This window comes from Cuculus canorus, chromosome 12 (assembly GCF_017976375.1).
Source record: "Cuculus canorus isolate bCucCan1 chromosome 12, bCucCan1.pri, whole genome shotgun sequence".
In the NCBI taxonomy this organism is placed as follows: Eukaryota; Metazoa; Chordata; class Aves; order Cuculiformes; family Cuculidae; genus Cuculus; species Cuculus canorus.
In genome coordinates this window covers 9,215,808-9,236,785 of record NC_071412.1, presented here as the reverse complement: position 1 = coordinate 9,236,785, position 20,978 = coordinate 9,215,808, and the positions used below count along the sequence as shown (strand labels likewise).

The following is a 20,978-nucleotide window of genomic DNA, read 5'->3' as shown; positions in this document are numbered from 1 at the left end:
CAGTTAGGCTTCTGACTGCTGCTATTTGTGTGAGCAAGTTTATTAAGGGTAAGAGAAGAAAGAAGGATGCATTTTGAATACGTCAAATCTTGCTTCCCTGTTTAGAAACCGGCTATTTAAAAACAAGTAAACAAACAAACAAAACCTGGAGCTGGACATCCTATTCCTGAGTCTCTAAAAAAAAAAAAACCCAAGTCTGGAAGTCTGTTATCTCAGGGCGGTGATAGCATTTCTTTAAAAACAGGCTGGTTTTGGGTTTGTTTTTTTTTTTTTCTAAGCAGTCTTTCAGCTTTGTCATACTATATGTAACAATTTAATAGTAACAATTTAATAGGAGTATTTTTAGGAATCATGTTATCCATTGTCTTGTGAGAGTGACTCTTTTAATTTTGCATTTATTATTTTTGTGAGTGGAATAACAACTTTGTATTTCTTCCCCCAAATAAAATATTTATTAGTAAAAATCACGCCACACAAATAAGTGCTCTTTGATTTCTTTCTCGCCATCCTCCTTTTTCTCAGCATTAAGGCTTAGACTCACAGTATACACTTTCAGTGGTTTGCATGTCTCATTTGGAGAAATACTTGCCTTTGGGTAATAGACATGAAAGCCCAAGAGCTACACAAAAGACTGAATTTATAGGAAGTTTTTGTTTGATACGAGTGATAAAAGAGGAACTGTAGTGATAGCTGCTGTCCTTCAGGTGAGACAACAAAAATTCCACCTCCAGTGGCTCCTCATAAGCAGTGGAAACTATCCCAGGAGACTTCTCTGACAAAATAAGATTACCTGTTACCGTAGCTTAGTTGCAATTTTATAATCTTGTCTTGAGTAAATAACAGCTCGTCCTGGTGTATTCCCGGGAGCAGGACAAGGAGACAGGAACTCCTTCCCTGCTTAATCGTGGGTCAGCAAAATAACCTGAGCTGTCAGTCAGAATGATCTTGGGATCAAACTGTTGTCCTCTAAACCCAATGTCACTAACTACGCACTTGCAGTAATGTATCAATGACCATGTGCCGGGATATTTTTTTATTCCTGGCTTTCTCCATCCTCCTGCTGTTTATCTATTAGGTGCTTCAGCCAAGCTAACCAAAGCCCAGGTGTTCCACAGATTAATTCCCAGAAAAAGCTCAGGGAAGAACTATCAACTGGGAGCTGATTAAATGCATCTGAACTCAGCCCTATGATACTCCTGATTGGGTGAGAAAGACAGCAGGCTTTGTTGAAGTAAGGCTCAGATGAAGGGCTCTGGTGAAGAGCTACAGCCATGCTTGACATTTTAAATGATGGGGGGGTTTTTTTTGTTGCTCTAGCCTTTGTCCAGTTGCAAGCTGTGAAAGGTACCTTCAGGCTATTGTTAATAGGTAACAATTTGACTTTAAGTGTACACCCTTCTAGTGAAATCCTACAAGAGGTTAGTGATTTTGTAATCTAACTTGAGCCTAAGGAAATTTTTTTCTGCTCTCATTCCTCCCATATACCATGAATGAATCTTCATTACGCTGTGTGCATATCGATGTTGTATCTAACGTTTGTAAGTGCTGGCAGGAATGGAAAATATTTAGCAAGAGGAATTTTACTTTCTTTCTTTGCTTATGGTTTGTTCTTGAGCTGTCAAACATATCTTTCAATAAAAATAACTAATGTGTTTATTTTATCCAGAGCTGGGTAAGTAATTTGCATTAAAGAAATTACTCTATTTATCTTTTTTAGATGAGGCACAAGTTGTGATTTTCTCATTTGTACTTACTGTTAAAAAAGTGAATATTTTTTATGAATGAATTTGTTGGCAATTCATCCACAAACATTTTGATACGAGCATTAATTTAAACAATTAATTCTAAGAGATTTCACTGCCTAAATGTCTTTGATGATTTTGAAAATCTCAAGCTAATTATTCAAAATCTGAGCTGTTTCTTTCCATCAGGCAAGCTGCCATCTTGTAAGACAACAACAGCTTTAGGGTTGTTTCTTCTGTGCTGTCTCGCTACTATAAATTGGAGCTGTGCTCTGCAGTATTTTGTACTATTCAGTGGTGCCACTAAAGTTAGTGGGACATATGTTAGAATTTGTAATGGGACTAGGGTTTTATCTGCTGTTTCAGTAAACACACCAACTGTCCGATTCCTTCACTAGTGTGCTGGAGGAAGGGGGACAATGGGGCACCAAAGCAGTCAGAGTTTTAGTGTTAAAATAGCAAGAGTAAATATTCAGGTGAACTATTTGGCAACATCACTCAGCTCTAATTTGCACATTTTAAAGTTTGATCTTTAGTGTCCCCTCAAGTTCTTTGTTCGCTTAAGTCTCTAGATAAAGCACATGGAAAGTCAGAGGATATCTTATGTCATCACTATTTGTGTTAATGGCTTAGGAAACCCACAATCCAATCAGTTAAAATAAACAACCCAGTGTAATAGGAGCATAAATCAATGAAGACTTCATTACTGAAACCTTAATGTGTAATCCATCCACCTACAGAGGAAAGAGATACTGAGAGGCAGCAAGACAAAACCAGAGGACAGTCTGATTTTAGGCAACCCTGATATTTTAAAAGGTGCTGAGAACAGTAACTCTTCCTGAGGTCAGTAAATTTGGTGGATACTCACCACTCCTGACAGCCTCCCCCTGACTATTAAGTCCCTATGCTAAAATATGCCAAGAAATTCTTGGGAAGAGATCTCTGATTGCTCTTTGTTGGCTCTGAAGTTACTGGGGGTCTTGAGACAGCTCCGAACCGTGCACTAATGAACAAAGACATGGATTAGTAAGATTAAAATATGACTGAAACTGTACTCTGACCCTGCTGCAGACTCTCCTCTCTGTGTGACCCCTTGAGCCAGTAATATGAATTTGGACCCTTTCTCTAGGATGAGGGTGGTAATACTTGGTGAACTGAGGTACTGCATTTCATTAAAGCCACATATTCTGTTTGTCTTGGCTCTGGAAGAAGCAGTAATCCTATCATACTGAGCCTTTTGATTTCAACACAGTTCATAAAAGGGCTGAACTTTCACGTTCGGTGCAGAGATCTCCGCTTGTTGAGTTAATGTAGTAACAGATAGAAACAGCAGGCTCTCGCTCCGAGCTTGGGACCACTCTGAGATGGGGCTGAGACACGTGCTTTTCCTGTGGATTTTAGTTAACAACAAAAGTAAGGTGAGTCTTCAGAAAGCTGGCAGTGCTCACAGACCCACCTCTCTTGAGCCCTCCGTTTCAGAAGTTATTCTCTGCCTGTTTGCTCCAACCTCTTATCCTCGCCCGACTCCTCTTTCTTCCTTCCTCTTCCCCTGACCACATCTTGTTCTTTTGTCTCACTCCCCAGCTGATACTTTTGTCCCCGTTTCTCACTTATGCTGAAATGTGTATTCAGCAGTTAAAGTCTGGCAGCGCTGGTAATTGACCAAAACCAGTATGATGGGAATTCTGGTTTTCAGACATTTGGAACTTGTTTTTATCAATAATTATGACAAAGAGAGAAGTCTAAGAATACATAATGTTAAGGATACAGAAGTTAGGAAACATCAGCATTAGTGTAGATATTGCATGAAAAGATGCCACAGATAATTTGCCAATGCAGAAGGAAGTTTGGTTGAAGGCAGCTGCCAAGGATCCTATGGGAGTTCCGTGACACAGGTGGAAATGCAGTTCTCCAGACTGAGAGTCACCTGTTCTAACTGAGAAGACTGATCATTTTCCTGCTTCATTCCCTCATCTCACTCGGTGCATATACTCCCCAACTATAACAAAGGAGGAAGGGGTATGATACACAGCTCACTAATCACCTACACCGTCCTCAGCACTATGCCAGCTTGTGCTGGGACTTTAGCAGGGATTCACTGGGAAAAAAAAAAGTTCATTTGCATTGAAATTCATTATTACAGATCCAAAATAGATTTCCCTAATATTTTTTCCAGAGTTTCTTTTTTTGCTAGGTGTTACTTCACAATTCCTTGCCTTGTGAATCTTAAATCTTCCTTTAAAGTTTGGTTGCATAATCTTAAATATGTCAGAGAAGGGTTGAATTGATTTGGCTAGAGAAATGATCCCAGATACTCAGAATATATTCTAGTATGTTAACTTTCTGAATCACTTCAACATCTGGAAATACGGGAGCCATATATTTGTAAGATATTATTCTATTGTAATAACTTAATGGGAGATAAAGTGATTCCACTATAGTTTATGTGAAATACCTGAGGTTCTTCAGGCTACATCAATGCTACATCAATGCAAATATTCTATTATACTGGATTTTTTTATGGTGTTGTATTGTATCTGTATGGAAGTTGAGAGATCTAGAACTTAACCCAAATCCCTCATATAGCAATACAGACAACTGATAAATTTTTCAGTCTCAGCAGTGAAATCTGTTTGGAGGAGAATTAGAGAAGCGGTCTAGTGTATCACACAGATGGATGGTAGACATCATGTGTTTCTTTCTCGTCAAGTACAGTATAACTTATTCCCTCTAGTGCAAAATTTAAAGCCAATAGAAAGCAGAATGTGTGGTGTTCACTTGTTCTTGATTAAAAATAAGTTTAAGTCATCTTTTCGCTCCCCAAATTCCAGGCCTCAATGTGCTTATAGCTGCAAAGCTGCAAAGACAGGGGATTTTTCTTGTAAATGAGATTAATATAATTTAAAGATATTATTCTTTGACTGCCAGAAATAAGGGATGTTTTCATGGAATACCACCTCACATTTAACATTTCTGTCTGATCCACAATTTCTCCAACTTTGATATAGCCACAGAATAGCTAAAAAGAAGGATGTAATTTAGAATTTAGATGTAAACTCTGCAGTAATGCTTCTGTGTATTAAATATTGTGTGGTATGATCAATGTGTCTGTTCAGAGGCTTTTAAAATGTGTTATCGATATGATTCCACGTATGATTCACATTTCGTGCCAGATGGCATGAAAAATATGCAGTATCCAAACAAAGATCTCAGTGCCTCTGCACTGCATGATGCACTGCAGCCCTGTGTGACACGAAGATCACTGTTCTGAAATGATCCCTAAATTTGGTGTGTTTGCATTTCAGAGCTCATCTGACAAGGATGTCATCCTGAATATTCTCAGTGTCCTCACTGATCTGCTTTCTCTGGGTAAGAAACAAAGCTCTGGAGCAATACCTGTGGGCTAGGGGCAGAAAGGGGGTCCTCATATAGGTCAGGAATTTCATACCTGCATAAACTTGGCCAGGTGTTTGCAAGCTGACCAAAACATGAAATGTACACTTAGATCAGCAATCCTTACTGCTGCGTTTGAAAAACTGAGCTTTTTCAGTAAGTTAAAGGAAAAAAAACCTGTCCACATAAAGTCTCTTTTATTAATTGTTTTCTTGTTCAAAAGATACTCATGAGTTTCAAAGTATTTCATAATCCTTGGCAGTTAACCATTCAAAATATTCACCAGAGCCATTGTGGAGGCTGTGAGACAGGGAGAGAAGCTCCACTTCACAGAGCAGAGGGACTCTCTAATGGAGAGGGTTCAGCACCTTCCGAAAGGCACATCCATCTGCAGGAAAGGCATGTTACTGCAAGTGTCCAAGCCACGTGAACAAAATGGGTGAATTGGCAAAAGAACCAAAAAATAATTAAATTTCTCCTCCTTCCTTCTTCGCTTCAAAAATGTCTTTTGCTCAATTTTCAACAATTCTCAACCCAACCAAGCTGCTATGCTGCAGGGGATGCACCGGTAAGTGCTGGAGCCTCCACTCATAAGAGCCCCACTGTAGACATTGCCCATCCAGCTGGGCCTCTCTTTTGAAGCCCTGCAGTGCTTTTCCTCATCTAGTTGGAAGGATTGCCTACCTGTCTCCTCACCAGGAGCTGAATGTGTGGTTTCCTCCTACCGTGGAGATCGAAGTTGCTGCCAAAGTCACTCATGGATCACTGTTTGTTAACACAGTAGGGCTCACAGGGTTAATGGGTGGTCTCTTTGGACATCTAGATTTCTTTGAAAGCTGTCTCCAAAGCTTCCCTAGGGTTCCTTTCAATTTGGAAGAAGACCATTGCAGCTTTAGTCCTTTCTTCTTTAATTTCCAGAACCTAAGAAAAGATCACTGAGCCTTCTGCTCCTTTGAAATCTGTTGGTGTCTCTGCTTATTCCTCTCTGCTGCATTTCAATGCACAATAAAAAAACTTCTGCATGACATGAGTTTGTAAAGATAATTACTGCCAGAGCAGGAAGCAGAGTGCTTGGTTTCACCATGCAGCCACTGGCCGTGTCTCCAGGCTAGAGACACCTGAAAGCCGTGCTCAATTCTACAAATGCCCTTGGGTTTACAGCAATAAAACACTGTGGGAAGGCCATGGGAGCTTTGTGTGTTCCATGTGGGGTTTGCGTTATCTACAGCTGAGGGCTGGGATGCTCTGAGAAGAGTCTCTCCTCTTTTTCCCCAGGGACTGGCCGGAGAATTCACTATGTGATCAGCAAAGGGGGCACTGAGGCACTGCTTCAGGCTCTTGCCATTGCTGCCCGGACTGAGCCTCCTGACCACAGCATCCTCCTGCCCCTGCTTCGCCTGCTGGCCAGGGTTGGCCAACGAGGTACTACTGAGTGGTGAGGGATGGCTTGGCTGGGGAGCTTAAAACTAACAGCTCCAGCAATAACCAGCACTGGGATGTGCCTGGTAGACAGCAATAAGTTTATTTTTGGATTGTGCTCCTTGTCTGCAGTTCTGCCAGGCAGATATTCTACAACAAGACAGGGAGGGTTGCTTGTTACACAGGTTTCATCCGTGTTCTGTGTTGGGATGTCTGCATGGCTAAGAGCCTCACCAGCAGAAAGTTTATCTTGTTTTCCCTTAATTTTGTTGGCTCAGACTGTGGCAGAGTGGCAGAGCTTGACATACAGGGGGCGATTCCCGAGGCAAGGAAACACCAAAGCTGCTGAGAGAATCACCAGGAGGTGGCTACTCTTGCCGGAGACACTGATGAGGTGTGGGCACTGCCAGAACCACCATGGTCATCCCTACACCTATACAAAGTGGCTTAGGGTGTGCTGGTGACCAGGAGCACTGTGGACAGTGTGCCATGGCTGTTCACACAGAAGGGCTTCATCACCCTACCAGCTGAAGGTCAGCGCAGCTGGTGGTCATCACGCTCTCAGAAGGGGCTTAGCTATGCTATACACCCAGAAGAAAGCTGTGCCCCTGCACTCATCCTAATGGATGTAGTGACTGAGACAGAGCTCCCATAAAACCATGCAGCAATCCAGGTCTCGGGCTGCAGGGAGTGCCAGAGCCTTTCCCTAGTAACTGATGGCAGTATTGAGAACAGCTGGGGGGGGCGTGTGTGACCGAGGAGACAATTTGCTCAGCCTAGTGGCAGAGCTGTGGGAGGAAGAAGAAAGATTAAGGAGCATTAGGGAGTCTGAGAAAGACAGAGGCTGGTGGAACCATACTCTCTCCTCCCTGAGCCAAAACCAGGAATAAGTACCAGAAAAAATCTTATATTCTCCAGCTAAAAGGCAGAAGGTAATAGCTTAAAAGAAAGGAGTGAACATGCTCAGGGTGACAGGTGAATTCCTTGCCTACCTTACCTTCCCAGGTGCCTCCATACAACAGCTATGAGGATCAGGATGTGGAAGGTCAGTCAATTGATAATGATGGTCTGTCTACATCAGAGGTGTTGCCAAAGTCCGAAAGGCCTACACCCTTCTATCACGACCATCATGAGGAAAAAATAACAGGTTAACGTTGCAGGCGACACCTCTCTAATTGGAACAGAGGGTCCAATATGCCAAACAAACCCTCCTCCAACACAAACCATTCTACGATTTGTATGTGGTGACTCTAGGTAAATCCCAGGCTTTCCTGTTTTGAGAATAACGCTGGTCTAACTCATTGATACATTTAAGTGCCTTTATTATCAGATCTTGAATTGTAAGATTTACTACAGATATGTTTATCAGCACTACTGCAGAGACTTGTTCTTTTTAATAGTTTGATTCTTATTTGCTTTTCACAGATAGGAAGTTTGGGCTGAAAGTGCAGAAAGCAGAAGCAACTGATATAATACTCGGCTTGGCAAGAAGAAATCTGAGCCATCACCTGTATCTCACCCACTGCCTCTGGGTCCTGCGGGTTTGTGCTTCTAATGGTGAGTGCCTGGATTTTCCTCTTTTTCTCTTTTTTTTATTCATTTCAGTGCAAACAAACATCATTCCTGATGAAGCTTAGTGCCTGTGTGGGCTGTTAATACACAGAATCGGGCGCAAAAGCCAGAACAACCACAGAAAGAGGTACTTCCCAAGAGGCTTATACAGAGCCTTTACAGTGTATTTAATCTGCGGACTATGAAAATAAAAGGGCTGTAGTGAAAAATAATCATTGCAATGATGTCCTATTCTAGACTATAGACACTCAACTCTTTTTGCTCTGAGTCTTAGGTGCCTTAAGTCTCTATGCACTTCCCATTACCATAACAGCCAAATGTCTCACTATCGTTGATTATATTGATCGTCAGAGCAGCTCCACTGAGGAGGAAAATACAGGTGAAGAAACAGAAGGAGACAGAAATCAGTTATTTATTTAAGGTCCCTTAGGATGTATATATTAGATCCTGGTCTTCTGTCTAGTATCTTCCCCTCGTCCCCACCTTGCACTCTCCCAGCTTTTCTTGCTTGGCAATCCCCTCATATTGAATGATTTAAGCAATAGGATTTCCAGTATTCTCTCTGAGGATCATTACAGATTCACACAGGCTTTTCCTGCTATAGAGCGCTGAAATTGTCAGCACAAATTTCCCTTTGCTCACTCTAACCCTTTCTTCTCCCTCCCCATGCCCCTCACCCAGCAGATATCTCTTGACAGTCGTTCTGTCTGCAGTCTGCTATGTGCATCCTAAGATTTAGTACTCCTGGTGCCCAGCCCTGCAGGTCTTTTCCCTCTGTACAGGAGCTAGCTTCATGCAACGGGCTTTCTCAGGCAAGCAGCCAAGCCTCAACATTCTACCCCTCTCCCTATGATAAGCAGCATTTGAAAGGCTGAGTGTGACTGAAAATATAGCCAAGGCCAGAAGCTGAAACGTGCCTTTATTTGGGTTTCACAGCTGTGTAGTAACCCTGTGCTGCCTCCCACCCAAAATGATGATCTACACCCTTCCTTGCTCCCTGCTTCAGTGCACCTGCATCCCAACTCAGCTGCAGTTTTTGCAGAGGTTTTAGGATGCATACTGCTGCCTGGCTGCCTTTCTTTTAATGTCAGACCCCAGAACTCCCACTCTGCTCATTTGCTGGAGCATCTCTGTTACTGTCCAAGTATCTCTGGCACTGTCCAGATCTGCTTCCCAATTTCACGAGTAACTTTGCCTCAGTGGGCTTTCTGGCCCGGGTAGGAAGCTGCAGGTTATATTAGGTGAAAGTCTGTGTGGATGTGGTACTAAATGAGAAGATTGTATGCTTCCAACCTTGAAAATTCTTTTTATGGAGTGGAACTAGAGAGGATCCAGAAGTGTATAAAACTCTGAGAGCACTTAGGTATGAAACCAGAAAAGATGAGTCCTTGTCACAATCTCATGCACTGGTTCTTTGCTTTGGGTTGCTTCCTCCACAATCTCTGCCACCAGTTGTGTGTGGCAGTCCACGTCCTGCTCTGGGGAAGGATAAGTTCAAGCAGCCTTGTCTACTGCCCTGTCTCTAATGAATTACCAGCTAGCGTAAAAGTAGCTGGCAAGCCTTGCAAAGCTTTCCATCACAGCACAACTTGGCGGGGACACAGTAGGACTGCAGGAGATGATGGGCCCTCTGGCAGCTCTCTGATGACCACTGGGAGATATTTACAAAACAGCTAAAACCCAGCAGTGGGCAGTCAGCCAGCCAGGTCTCCCTCTGGCTGCTGTTGATTACTGATCTTTTCACCTTCTTCACTTGCATTTAATATTTCAGGTTTTATTCATCCCTCCTTTACACAGAAAATCTGTCTTATAGTGGGGAGGCTTGGCTAAGCACTTGGTTTATACATTGGCCGTTCTGGGAATTGATTGCAAAATCTATCTATAAAAGTTCCCAGTATGTTAGCAAGTAAAGGATTAAGGGTAAAATTGTCCTACCTGAAATTAAGCTGCATTCAGAAGCACTCCTCCCCCAAACCCCCACTTCCATACTATGAAATAACAGTGCAGAAATAAAACTCTGCCCTCCTTGCCCCTGTGAAATAAATTGTCTTCATGGAATTGCCTGTAGGAAATGTAGGATGAAATTGAGCTCTGACATTTTGCTGGGAGATGGCCCAATTTAACTATGATTTGTTCTCTAGGGAGTACGATATTTACAGGAAAAGGGGCTTTGGGGAACTCGGGGAAGAACTGCAGAATCTGAGATCTGGTTTTGTGTCTGATTTTGGCTCAGGTTGTGTCCATGGACAGTCCTGTGCTTCTGTTTCTGAGTTCGTAAAATGACCTGTGAAGTCCAGTTGGTAGCCTGGAGAAATCTGCTCGTAGCGCTGAGGGCCGTTACTCCTTCCCTGCATCACCTCTAAACACAACGTTGCAGATGACCTACTTCAGATCTGATTGTTTTTCTCTTTTATTGGCTTAGTTACCACGGGTACTACACTTGGCACCAATGGAACCATGGAGCTGCTTTTCAAAGTCATCACTCCCTACAGCAAGAGACACGTCAGGACAGTCAGGTAGGCACTAGCCCCAAGGGAACTCATCTTTCCAGGAAAGCAAGAAATAAAATTTTGGTTCCACTTGAAGAGGCAAAGAAATCAGAAATGGATGCATAGTTTCCACTCACTTTAAATCTGCAGGGCTTTTTAAGAGGCAGAAGTAATTTCCTGAAGGACAAGTTAATGCTGTGATTCATCATACGATACATGCTGGTAGCCATTTACTTGCAGTATACCCTATACAGTGATGATAGGTTAATTGCAAGATATTGTCTTTCATTTCCCAGTCAGAACTGGATTTTGAGAGGCGTATGCTGGCAGCAGACGAACCACTCCTGCCTACCCGTTAGGAAGAACCTCCTGCCACCACTGGCCTGGGGGAAAGTATAGTGGAATTGTGACAGTGCTGCATCATCCTCCTTTTGAAGACAGTTGTGACCTGGTCATCAAGATATTTTTGAAGCATGACAGTTCTTACCAGTATTAATCTGGATCTGTTTTTAAGCCCATCCCAAATAGTTCAAATAGCATTTTTCTGAAGACAGCAAGTCCATTTTATATCTCCATTTTAATGCTGAACATTAGTCCTCGAGTTGTCCATTCTGACCATGTCCTCGGATGCCTTTCAAGGCAAACTTTGTAATATGGAAAACATCCACTGAAGGACATAACATATTTCTGTGGCTTGCTCATTACAAATAGGAGGCAGGATTTACTGCTGTGACCTGTGCCCACACAATCACATTTGTTTCAGTAAGACAGAACCTGCCAGTTTCCTCCCCTCAGACGTTCACTGCCTTGTGGAGCACATAGTCCCTACTTGTTCATGCACATCTCAGCAAGGACATGGCTTCATTGTGTTAGTTTTGGCTTCTGCATAGACCTGACGTGGATGTGGTTGTTCATGGCTGGTGATTACTGGGGAAGCATCTTTACATTGAGCGTTTTCTGTAGGTGAAAAGTGGATGAACAGACATGACACAACAGTTTCACCACTACTTGCTTAGCTGTGCTTGAAGTGGGGCCCAATGACTCTGGATGAGAGAACCAGTAAACAATGTCCATCCTGCTGGTACCATCAAAGACTGATACCAATTGTCCCAATGTCCCAAGTTACACAATACCTTGCATGGGAAGGAATTTGAATTATTTCCTATTAGCCACAAGTTATGAACTCGCATGTCAACACATGGTACTGTCTGCTAAATGCAGCATTATTCTAGTTCTTCTGCCTGCCTGTCAGGGGCTATAAACAAAATCTGAACAGTTTGCTTTGCTAAATAAGACGTTTGAGTGGGCTTAGTAGGTGCACCTCTTCCTGCAGCCTCCTTATTAATGGAAGCTAACCCACTTTTGTCTGCATTTCTGGCTTTCTAGAATCACGTGAGTTACCTGGAACTGCTTCACAATTTCAGTTCTCTCTTAACCAGAGCACCTCTGATTCCTTTGTGATCTGTCCAAAAGTATAATATCAGGATGTCTCCTACAGAGACATTTGGATATTACCCAATTCAGAGAATATTATCAATAGGTTATAATTCCTAGGACATATGAGCACCTTCCAAGTTTCCCCTTCAAGTCTCATGTTATAACTTGAATTTTGAGACTCGGGGAGGTTTTGTATAAGAAAGGGATGAGTTAGACCCAAAGCTGGTCTTGACATTTAAGGCAACAAAAAGTAATTGGTGAGTCCATGCTTGTGTTTAACTATGTAAGCAAATTCCACTCAACTCCCTGGTTTTCTTCCTATGGAAGTGCTGGCTGTGATTAGACTAGAGTTAATTCTGGTTCTGCGATGGCCTCATAGGTAGGAATCTGTGTGTAATGGGACTTGGGCCTGTATCGGTTCTAAGCAATGGGACAGGTTTCTTAAACAAATTTTGGGCAAAGCTGCTTTTTCTGTTTGCAGTTTCCTCTGAGGGAATTGGAGAACTCGATATCTGTAAAACATTTCTAGCCTGGCTTTTTGCTGGATTCGTTTGGAGATGCAGCTAGTGCTGGTGAGGGTTGTTGTAATGTAAGCTGTAAAGCAGTCCAGAATACTCGCTTCTAAGCAGAAAGTGAAAGAAATAGCCTTCAGAGAAACACAATGGTTTTGTATTTCAATGATTTGATATTGTCAATGTACAATATTTTGTTTTCTTCCTTTTATCTGAGGTACAAGAATTGTTTTGAACTCTTCTGTGCACATTTTTTTTACATTTGGGACACACAAAACAGAAAATGCAAACTTAAAATTTCCCTTAATAAAACTCCAGTTTTACTGCTAATAAACCATTTGGTTTATTGTTGAAATGCTTGGATTTATTTTCACTTTGAAAAAAGTTATCTTATACATTAATTGTTGTCTACCTGAGTTTCCTCATTGCTAGTTCGATTTCCTCGTTTCCTTTTTCTTCCTAAAATGTTTGTGCTCTTTTTAAAGCGTATTTGTGTAAGAGTGGAAAAAGGATAAAATCTCTCTTGGGACCTAGCTCACACAAAATGGTGATTTGGCTCCCACCTACACTTGCTTTAATGAGCAAGAACCATGAATCAGCTGAGGCCTCGTAGCCACTCAGCTGGTCTGCCTGGAGCTCAAAGCTGCTTGTTTCATTTAATAACTAAGGAGCTGCTGAGGAGGTAAAGAGCTCAGTGAGGTCTAGGCAGTCTCTTTCATGTAAGAAGAAGTACAGAAACCTGTTTTCTTTTAAAAGACATTTGCAACCCATTTGAAGGCACCAGTTTCTTATTATTCATTAGAGATTATGCTTGCTTATAGTCTGGAAACAGTGCTTTTACTGGGGAAAGTGGCTTCAAGAGATGTTGTTGATGAGAATTTAGGTCCTGACACCACAAGTCCAGACTGCAGGGTGGGTTACAGATCATCTTTCCCAGAATCAGTGAATGCCTGGGATGGCTGTGATCTGAAAATCCCAGGCATCTTTACAGTTCATCATAAAACAGAGGTATGTACATGTAGAAATGTCCTTTCACTTTTTGACATGCTCTTAAAAATCTGTAGGGTGACTGTGGGGTGAAGATTATGGATGAGTTTTCTGAGATGGATGAGAAAGACTAAAAGTGGGGATGTGTTTTGTTCGGCTCAGCACGTGCTTCTGGTCATCTAACACTGGTGTGGCTCTTCCCAAAGTTGCTGTGGCTATGCTGAAATTTGGAGTTGGTTATTTTGGTGTAGTTGGTTATGAAACTGTCTTTAGCTATCAGTATGGAACTTGAAGAGAACACTAGTCTGTATCCTGCCTACAGAAGAAAACTCTAATGTCCTCCCAGCAAGCTTCTGATCCTCCTTTGTATTTGCCCTTGATACCTTCTCTCTTGTTCATAACTATGTGCCACCATGATTTGCCTTGCTGCTGGGAAGGAACAGCTGGCAACTGTGGGGGCTGAGATTACTCTTGTTCTTTGATCAGCTGCCAGCAATGTAGCATTAAAAATGCACCACTTCTCTTGTGGATACACCCACATTCTCCGGTCCTGGGCAGCAGCAGGACCAAGGTCACTTTAAGAATCTGCCCTGGTGAGTGCACTGTGAGAGCTATTTATTTAGCCAGCTAAGATGTGGAAACAAGATACATAACTCTATTTATTTTTCCTGGTGGCAAAGCTCTGGGTTATTTAGAAATAGTCTCCCATGCTCCAACTGACCTTCTGTGGGTGCATGCCAAGTAGCTCTGATTCCCCCGAGACTGTGACTCATGGACTTTATTGGTCTTAGTTAGGCATTTGAGATCTTCAGGTTGCTGGTGCCATAACTGTGTACATCTCTCCAGGATCCATATCTGAAGCAAAAACCACATGGAAAAACAGCAAAACTTGCTGAGGTTTAGAAAACTCTTGAGTTAAGGACTATAAAATCCAAGCGAGATGGAAGGTGTAGACTGTCTTGCTCATCTCTCATGATGCTGTGCTGCAGAGAAAGTTTTCTAATACCTTTTATAGGGGCAGTTTAAAATAAAGCCAGATGATGTTCTGTTTTCTCAGTTCTGTTTATGTCAGTAACTGGGATATTTGATACAAACGTGTGTGTAGGATGCTCAAATCTTCATTCCATCAACACCTTCTCTACTGTGACATCCTCGATAACCCCACAGAGTGCAATGACCCCTGCTCCCTTTAACTTCTACCTTACTTATTCCCCATGTGTTCTGTATCTTCTACCCTTCTTCTACTTTAGTGTCCTTTTCAACACCCTTGCTCATTTTTCCAACTTACTTTTTTTCTGAGAGATATTTTGGATGTGTTGTGGGCAGATGGATGTGGAATGTGATAGTGGCAGATGTTCGCTCTCAGGCCAACCAGGAGCTGAATCTCTTCTGCATGATACTTGTCTCCAGGTGGCCAAGCATCAGGCATTCTCCCTAGACTGCTGGCAGGTCAAATTGATAGCTTTGAAGACCGTATGTTGTCTGTGGCTTTGTCTTGCACAGGCCTTCTCTAGGGCTGCTCAAGCTGCATATAAACTATCGAAGTGAGTAAGAACAAAAATGCAGAATTTATGATTCTTTCATATGAGGAATACCTGTGTTTTATAAAATGGCAAATGTGGATGTGACTTGTGCCGGAGTTGCTACCTCCATAATGTTATCACTTTCTGTTGTTAAAAGGTTGGTAGGTAGAATTATTTCTGCAGTCTTTTAAAAAAGCATTTTAAGGAGTCTTTAAGTCTTTGGTTCTCAAATCTCTTTGAGTTAATGTACTTACCTCACCGAGCAGAGCTGGCTGATCACAAGTGATCGAATAAACCTCATAAGAGAGATTGCAACAAGAATGAGTATTCGTCAGAATTAAACTCTCCGTTCTGTGAATATTCACGAAACTTGGCTTTCTGCACTAGGCTGTTCCAGTAAAGTTTGACTACTTAATTAAAAGTGGAGAGCGAATAAAAAAGGTCTGGGAATGCTGCCAAATTAATTCAGTAGAAAATGTGACATGCAGAAATTATCTGCCTTTGTTCATGCCCAGTGTTGCCTACTGCTGACATTGGATCACAATTCTTCTTATGTTGGTGCTTATTGAACAGTCCCATCTCCTCAAACACTTGCTGATAATCTCCCTCCCCACTAAAGGGAGGAAATAATCTCATATAACTGAGGTGGATACCTGGACTCCTCATGTATGAAAGGAAGAATGAAGCAAAGTTGTCTTCACCTGTACCAAACTTTTGCCTTTAGAAACTTGAAATGGCTTGAAAGTGTTTATTTTTCTCTGCTGACTGCAAGGATAAGTGTGGAGAGGGTAATTTGGAAGTAGCATGATGGCCATGTAGGGCTGGGTCAGGTGGGTGGTTCCTGAGAGACATTTGGACAATGCAATCCTCTCCAGCTGGCGCAAGGGTTCAAACCCTTTTTCCTTGGTGGTGTGTACTTGAGGCAGATTTGATGTGGGGAGTGACGCATGAATCTGAAATATGCAAGAATAATGTTGACACCATTGCTATGGTCAGGAAGTGATTCCTGTGCCCTATATTTCTGTCACAATGTAGAGCTGAGAGGAAGATTTGTACTGGAGTACTGAAAGCAGAGCTTATGCAAGTGAAGAGAGGTATGTCAGGGTGATCAAGAGGCACATCTAAAGCTTAAAGCCCAACTCTGATGTGTCTGTATTTAACCAGATATTGTGTCAGATTGACCAAGGAAAATGCAAAGGCTGAAGATCTAAGTTAAGAGCTGTATTGTTCTTCAAAATATGCTTTTAATATGTGAAAATATGTATTACTCTTTTTTTTTATAGAACTTGTTTTGTCTGCACGTAACTGAGATTCTATATTCTCACCTTGCTAATTTTGATAAAATGTAGGTGTTGAAAATTGACTAAGCTGCCACATTAATAAATGCTTATAAAAGTGATCTCCTGTGACCTTAACAACAACAGAAGAAATCAGAATGGCAGTGGGCATGTCTATTTTAGACAAAAAGACAAGACGCGCTTAGCAGGGATGACCTGAATACTAGAATTATCACTTCTGTTAAGAATGATGAAGAGACACGTGGAAGAGATCTAATTGCAAATGTGTCCTATACCAAGCAGAGGGAGTGTAGCCTCCTCAGCCTTAGTCCTGGGTGGCTTCTTGCTGGTAGGCCACCATATACGTTTGCTAAAATTCCATCTTATGGTTTGTTCTAAATATTCAGTTGCTCTCTGCTTCAACGGAAGAACGTGTTCCTTGGCCATTGCCAGCCAATATTTTGAGAAAGAGTAGAAACTCAACACACCAACATGGTGATTTGTTCCTATGCAACCTGATACGGTAGCTGTTGTGATTGATTCTTTTTGAGGAATGCTTCACATACAGCATTATGCCTTTGTTTATTTGGCAAGGATTCCTGATACAAGATCAAAAGCGAATCACCCTTAATTCCTCTTGTTAGTCTGTGTTTTGCTACTAATTGTGTTGAGCGGTTTGGATATTTAATTGGAAACTAACATACGATTCTGTTGGAATGTGGTCAGAATTAATCAATGCTTAGTGCCTGTTATTCTCAAATTGCTATTTGGTTCATTTGATCCTGGTAGAAAATTCACAAGAGGGGCTGAAATTTCTCTTGAGCTATGTCACAACTAAATTACATGCTTCCCATCTGCCCTTGATCTACATGGGATTTGGCCTAGAATTCCTTCTAAATAAAACTGGTATAATACTGTTCTGAATGAGATGATCCCAGAAACAGGGGGGAAAGTGTTGTCTTTAAAATTCTTGGTTTTATTGAGTGTTTTTTTCAACTTGACCAGTATCTTGGATGACATGAGGCAGAGCTGAGTATATCTCTGAGATAAGTAAATAAACTCTAGTGTTCAAATTTAATGCAATGAGCCATTGCAATAGAAGAAACTGTCTTAGAGACAAAGGTGCCCCAGTTTAATGCAGTTCCTTTTTCTCTGTTATTTTTATGGTGTCTGTGGTTTCTCTCTCAGAATGACCTGTTCTAATATTAATAATAAATTATAAAATCTCATTTCAGACTAATGGTAGTGCAGTGCTCCTTAGTAGAGTAAATAGGGTTGCATTGCAGAATTATACTTTACTGGCATTGTACCATTAATAGCAGCAGAAGAAAGAAATGGAAAAATTGAGAGATAGAGGCAAGGGAAAAAAGATGTTTTTGGATGAGGTTTGGCAACTAAGAATTTCAGCAGAGAGGAATACACTATACCAGGGTTGCATACCACGTGGCCAGACAAACATGTTGCATACAGAAACCCTGGTGCCATCTCTTGGTAGCCTCTGGTAGGACATGATTAAGCACAGGTTCACCTGCCTCTGTGGCATAAAAAAATCAGTGAATGAATGAACACTGCATAAGGAGAAATCCATTTTTAAGCTTAAATTGATATGCCATGAGAAATGAAGGAACTGGTTTATAAATGGACCCACTTAGTGAGATTGCTATTCTGAAAGAGACGTTTGCTTTTTTTCTTTTAGGTATAGCTTGTGTTTATTTCTATTTCAGGTGGAAAAGACTAAATGCTTTCAGCTGAAAGCCTTTCTTTGCTTGCCCACTATTTCTTCCCCTTTGGTGAGCTAGTGGGGTTATATTTGGAAAGACGGTACGAGAACAAGTTGCTCCTGTTCTCAAGTCCTTGACTTCTCACACGCAGTGTGAAAGAGCAGAGCAGTGGCTCTGGCAGATGCAATTCATGGCTGACTTTACATGATGGCTTTGGATATGCCTATACTGCAGGCAGTCCTGTGCTTGTTGAGTGGGAGAGTCTCTCTGTCCTAGCTCTAATTTGCCTGATTCCACTAATGGGCTTGCAGCAGGGCCTCCAGAGTGGACTACCCAAGCTTCTTAGGACATATTATCCAGTCTGGGACTATTATTCACATTGCCATATCTATCTCACTGTTGGTCTCTGTGCTAGCTAGATTAAAGCTAACACTCGAGTGCCTCACTGCATTGCAATTGCATTGCCTCTTAGAAGCTCTCTATGAAGTGAGAAAGAAACTACAGTCACTCTATTTAAATGGGAGGTAAGATGATTCCATACCTGCTTGTATCTCAGAGTGTTTCCAAGAGTTAAATGAATTGTTAATGTTAAAAATGTTTCCTTGTAGCTGGTCCCAATGAAGGATAAGTCAAGACTGGTGTGTACTGGTTATGCTAAGCACTTTGTAAATGGCACAGAAGGAATGGAGGGGAATAAATTAAATTAAACAAAAAATAACAACAGGACTAGAAGGATTACAGAATATTTTGCAATCTAGGAAGAAATGAAGGATTTGGCATGACTTCTGGGGGCTGGATCATCTGTGAGATGAATGGACAAGCTATTCCTTATCTAGAGATGCAGAGAGGCGGCTTTCACTGGTCACGATAGGGCTGTAAGAGTAAAAAAAGCAAAATGTCTGATAGTAGAAGACAGAAGATCTCTGTCTGAAGTGCTAATCTGAAACATGGTGTGTTACTGTTGACAAGTCACCTACGATAGTACTTTTCATATGCTCGGTACATACGCTTAAAACGATACCTTTCGAATCCCTTCCTAAGGATAGTGAAGGTACAGTCATTTGTGTCCAAGGCATTCGATGAGGACAGAGGTAGAGAGGGGAGGAAATGTGAAAAAGGAGAGAAAAGCAGTAGCAAATTTCTGAAAGGTTTTATGCTTGAGGAGGATGCAGTTGAAGTGGACTGTGGGGTGAACGTGGAGCTGGCAAAATGAGGACAGAATTGAGCAACACAGTTGTGTGAACTTACAAGAGCTTTCAGAAAGCATCAGACAGTCCTGGGGGACTGAAGGGAAGGGATTTCTGAGCAAAACATATCTGAATTTACTTGTAGAGGTGGTGGGCATATGTCTACCCTGCCTGTTTGCTTGCATCCATTTCTCCTCTGTCAAGGAGGCAAAGAATTCCCCGTCGGAAATCATTGAGTTGGATAGTGATGTGAATCTCTGATAAAAGCCAGAAACTGAGTGGGTAAAGCTGAGAGCATTCACTTGTGTGTCAGAGCATATGAGAACCCAGGAATCTCCTTCCCGTTGCCTGTCATTTGATTTGTTGCCCTATCTCCTGCCACCCAGAAATCTGTTACGCTTATGAAGGGGGTAGGAAGTAGCTTTAAAATTCTCTGCCCAAAAGCTTTCTGTCCAGAGGTAGATAAGGGAAATTTGGTGGAAAAAGCACTGAAAAGAAGCCTCAATGTAGAGCTTCTACAGCAACAACTTTGCACAATGCTGGGCCTGGGCAGGTGCTGTCCTAACAGGGGAAACAGCCCTAAGAATTTCCTGGGGTTGTCGTGGCTGTTTTCCAGCTCCACCAGTGCTGGTAATGCTGGCAGTTGAAGTGTAAGCCAGTCTCTAGAACTATCAGTGGTTTTGAAGCGCAACAGTGATTAGACCTGCCCTGAGCAGAGTTGTATGACACAGCATCAAAGCCCTTAGCAACAGGCATTCTACGCTAGGATTCCCTGTCCTGATAGCGCTGTTGGAGCTGCACCAGCTTCAGCAGCAGCAGGGTAGCTGGTTTTAGCAATAGAGAGGCACCACGACTCCTTCATTTCCAGCGGGCAGGAGAGAATTCCAAAGTCTTCAGTCTCTTTCAGACTTGTGCGTAGTTACTGAACATCGATTAGGAAGAATAAAAGAGAAATCTTAAATACTAGAGTATTTACCAACTGAAGGTGAAATTAATTTTGTCAGGGAGAGAAGGCTTTGTATCAGTAGCGCTATAGATGCAGCACAGGTCTTTGGCTTGCTAACGCTGTCAGGGCTCTTCTCGCTCACTTTATCTTCAGGTCAACACTTGCAAAGGCAGCAATGCCAGTAAAGCCTGTAAATAAACTGAGTTGAGCTGCTCTGGGATGTGTTCAGAGACAGGGCTTGGAACGTGGAGGGGAGAACAGGAAAACTTGAAGAAGTGGCTGGTGAAGAAGCACAGGGCTGCTGCCTCCTAATGTGGCTGCAGCTCTGGGGTTGGAATGGAAACTCCCCTTGAACTGTAAAGTTTAGAAAGGTCATGGCTCTGAAACCGGGCTTTTACTGTTAGCCTGCAGCAACAGCCAGACCACTGCAGAAGGAAAAAAGCAAATCATCCTAAATCTTTGGCACAATTCCTACATGTAGATCTTCCCTCTTCTCTGTTAAATAATTATAGATCGGGCCTTGTGTGGACTGTAGGATTGCAATCTTACAACAGCTCTCACTCTCTACTCAAAGGCTTCATTTCCTCCTTGTTGTTTGTTGTTGTTTTAAATTGTGCTTATGTATTTGCGGTTAATCCAGCTTTCACCATCTTCCAGGTTTTTCTGCAGAGAAAAACAGGGAATGTGAAAAAACCATCTTGATAATGCTCATAACTTTTACTGTGATGCTTAATTATTTATCCTCATTGCTTAATTTACAGCTCATATTCCAC

At 41.9% G+C, this 20,978-nt stretch overlaps 1 protein-coding gene across 3 annotated transcripts in view; it reads left to right on the top strand.

The window, feature by feature from the left end:
* AGBL1 (AGBL carboxypeptidase 1) overlaps positions 1-20,978 on the top strand; it is a 285,385-nt gene that overhangs the window by 14,192 nt on the left and 250,215 nt on the right. For 2 of the 3 annotated variants that reach the window (XM_054077988.1, XM_054077986.1), the window contains exons 1-5: positions 3,027-3,160; positions 5,048-5,111; positions 6,411-6,557; positions 7,980-8,111; positions 10,549-10,642. In XM_054077988.1, the coding sequence (XP_053933963.1) occupies positions 3,107-3,160; positions 5,048-5,111; positions 6,411-6,557; positions 7,980-8,111; positions 10,549-10,642 (491 nt within the window). In that variant the 5' untranslated portion in view covers positions 3,027-3,106. Of the gene's footprint in view, positions 1-3,026; positions 3,161-5,047; positions 5,112-6,410; positions 6,558-7,979; positions 8,112-10,548; positions 10,643-20,978 lie in introns of those variants that run through there. The other variant, XM_054077987.1, reaches the window with a different exon arrangement.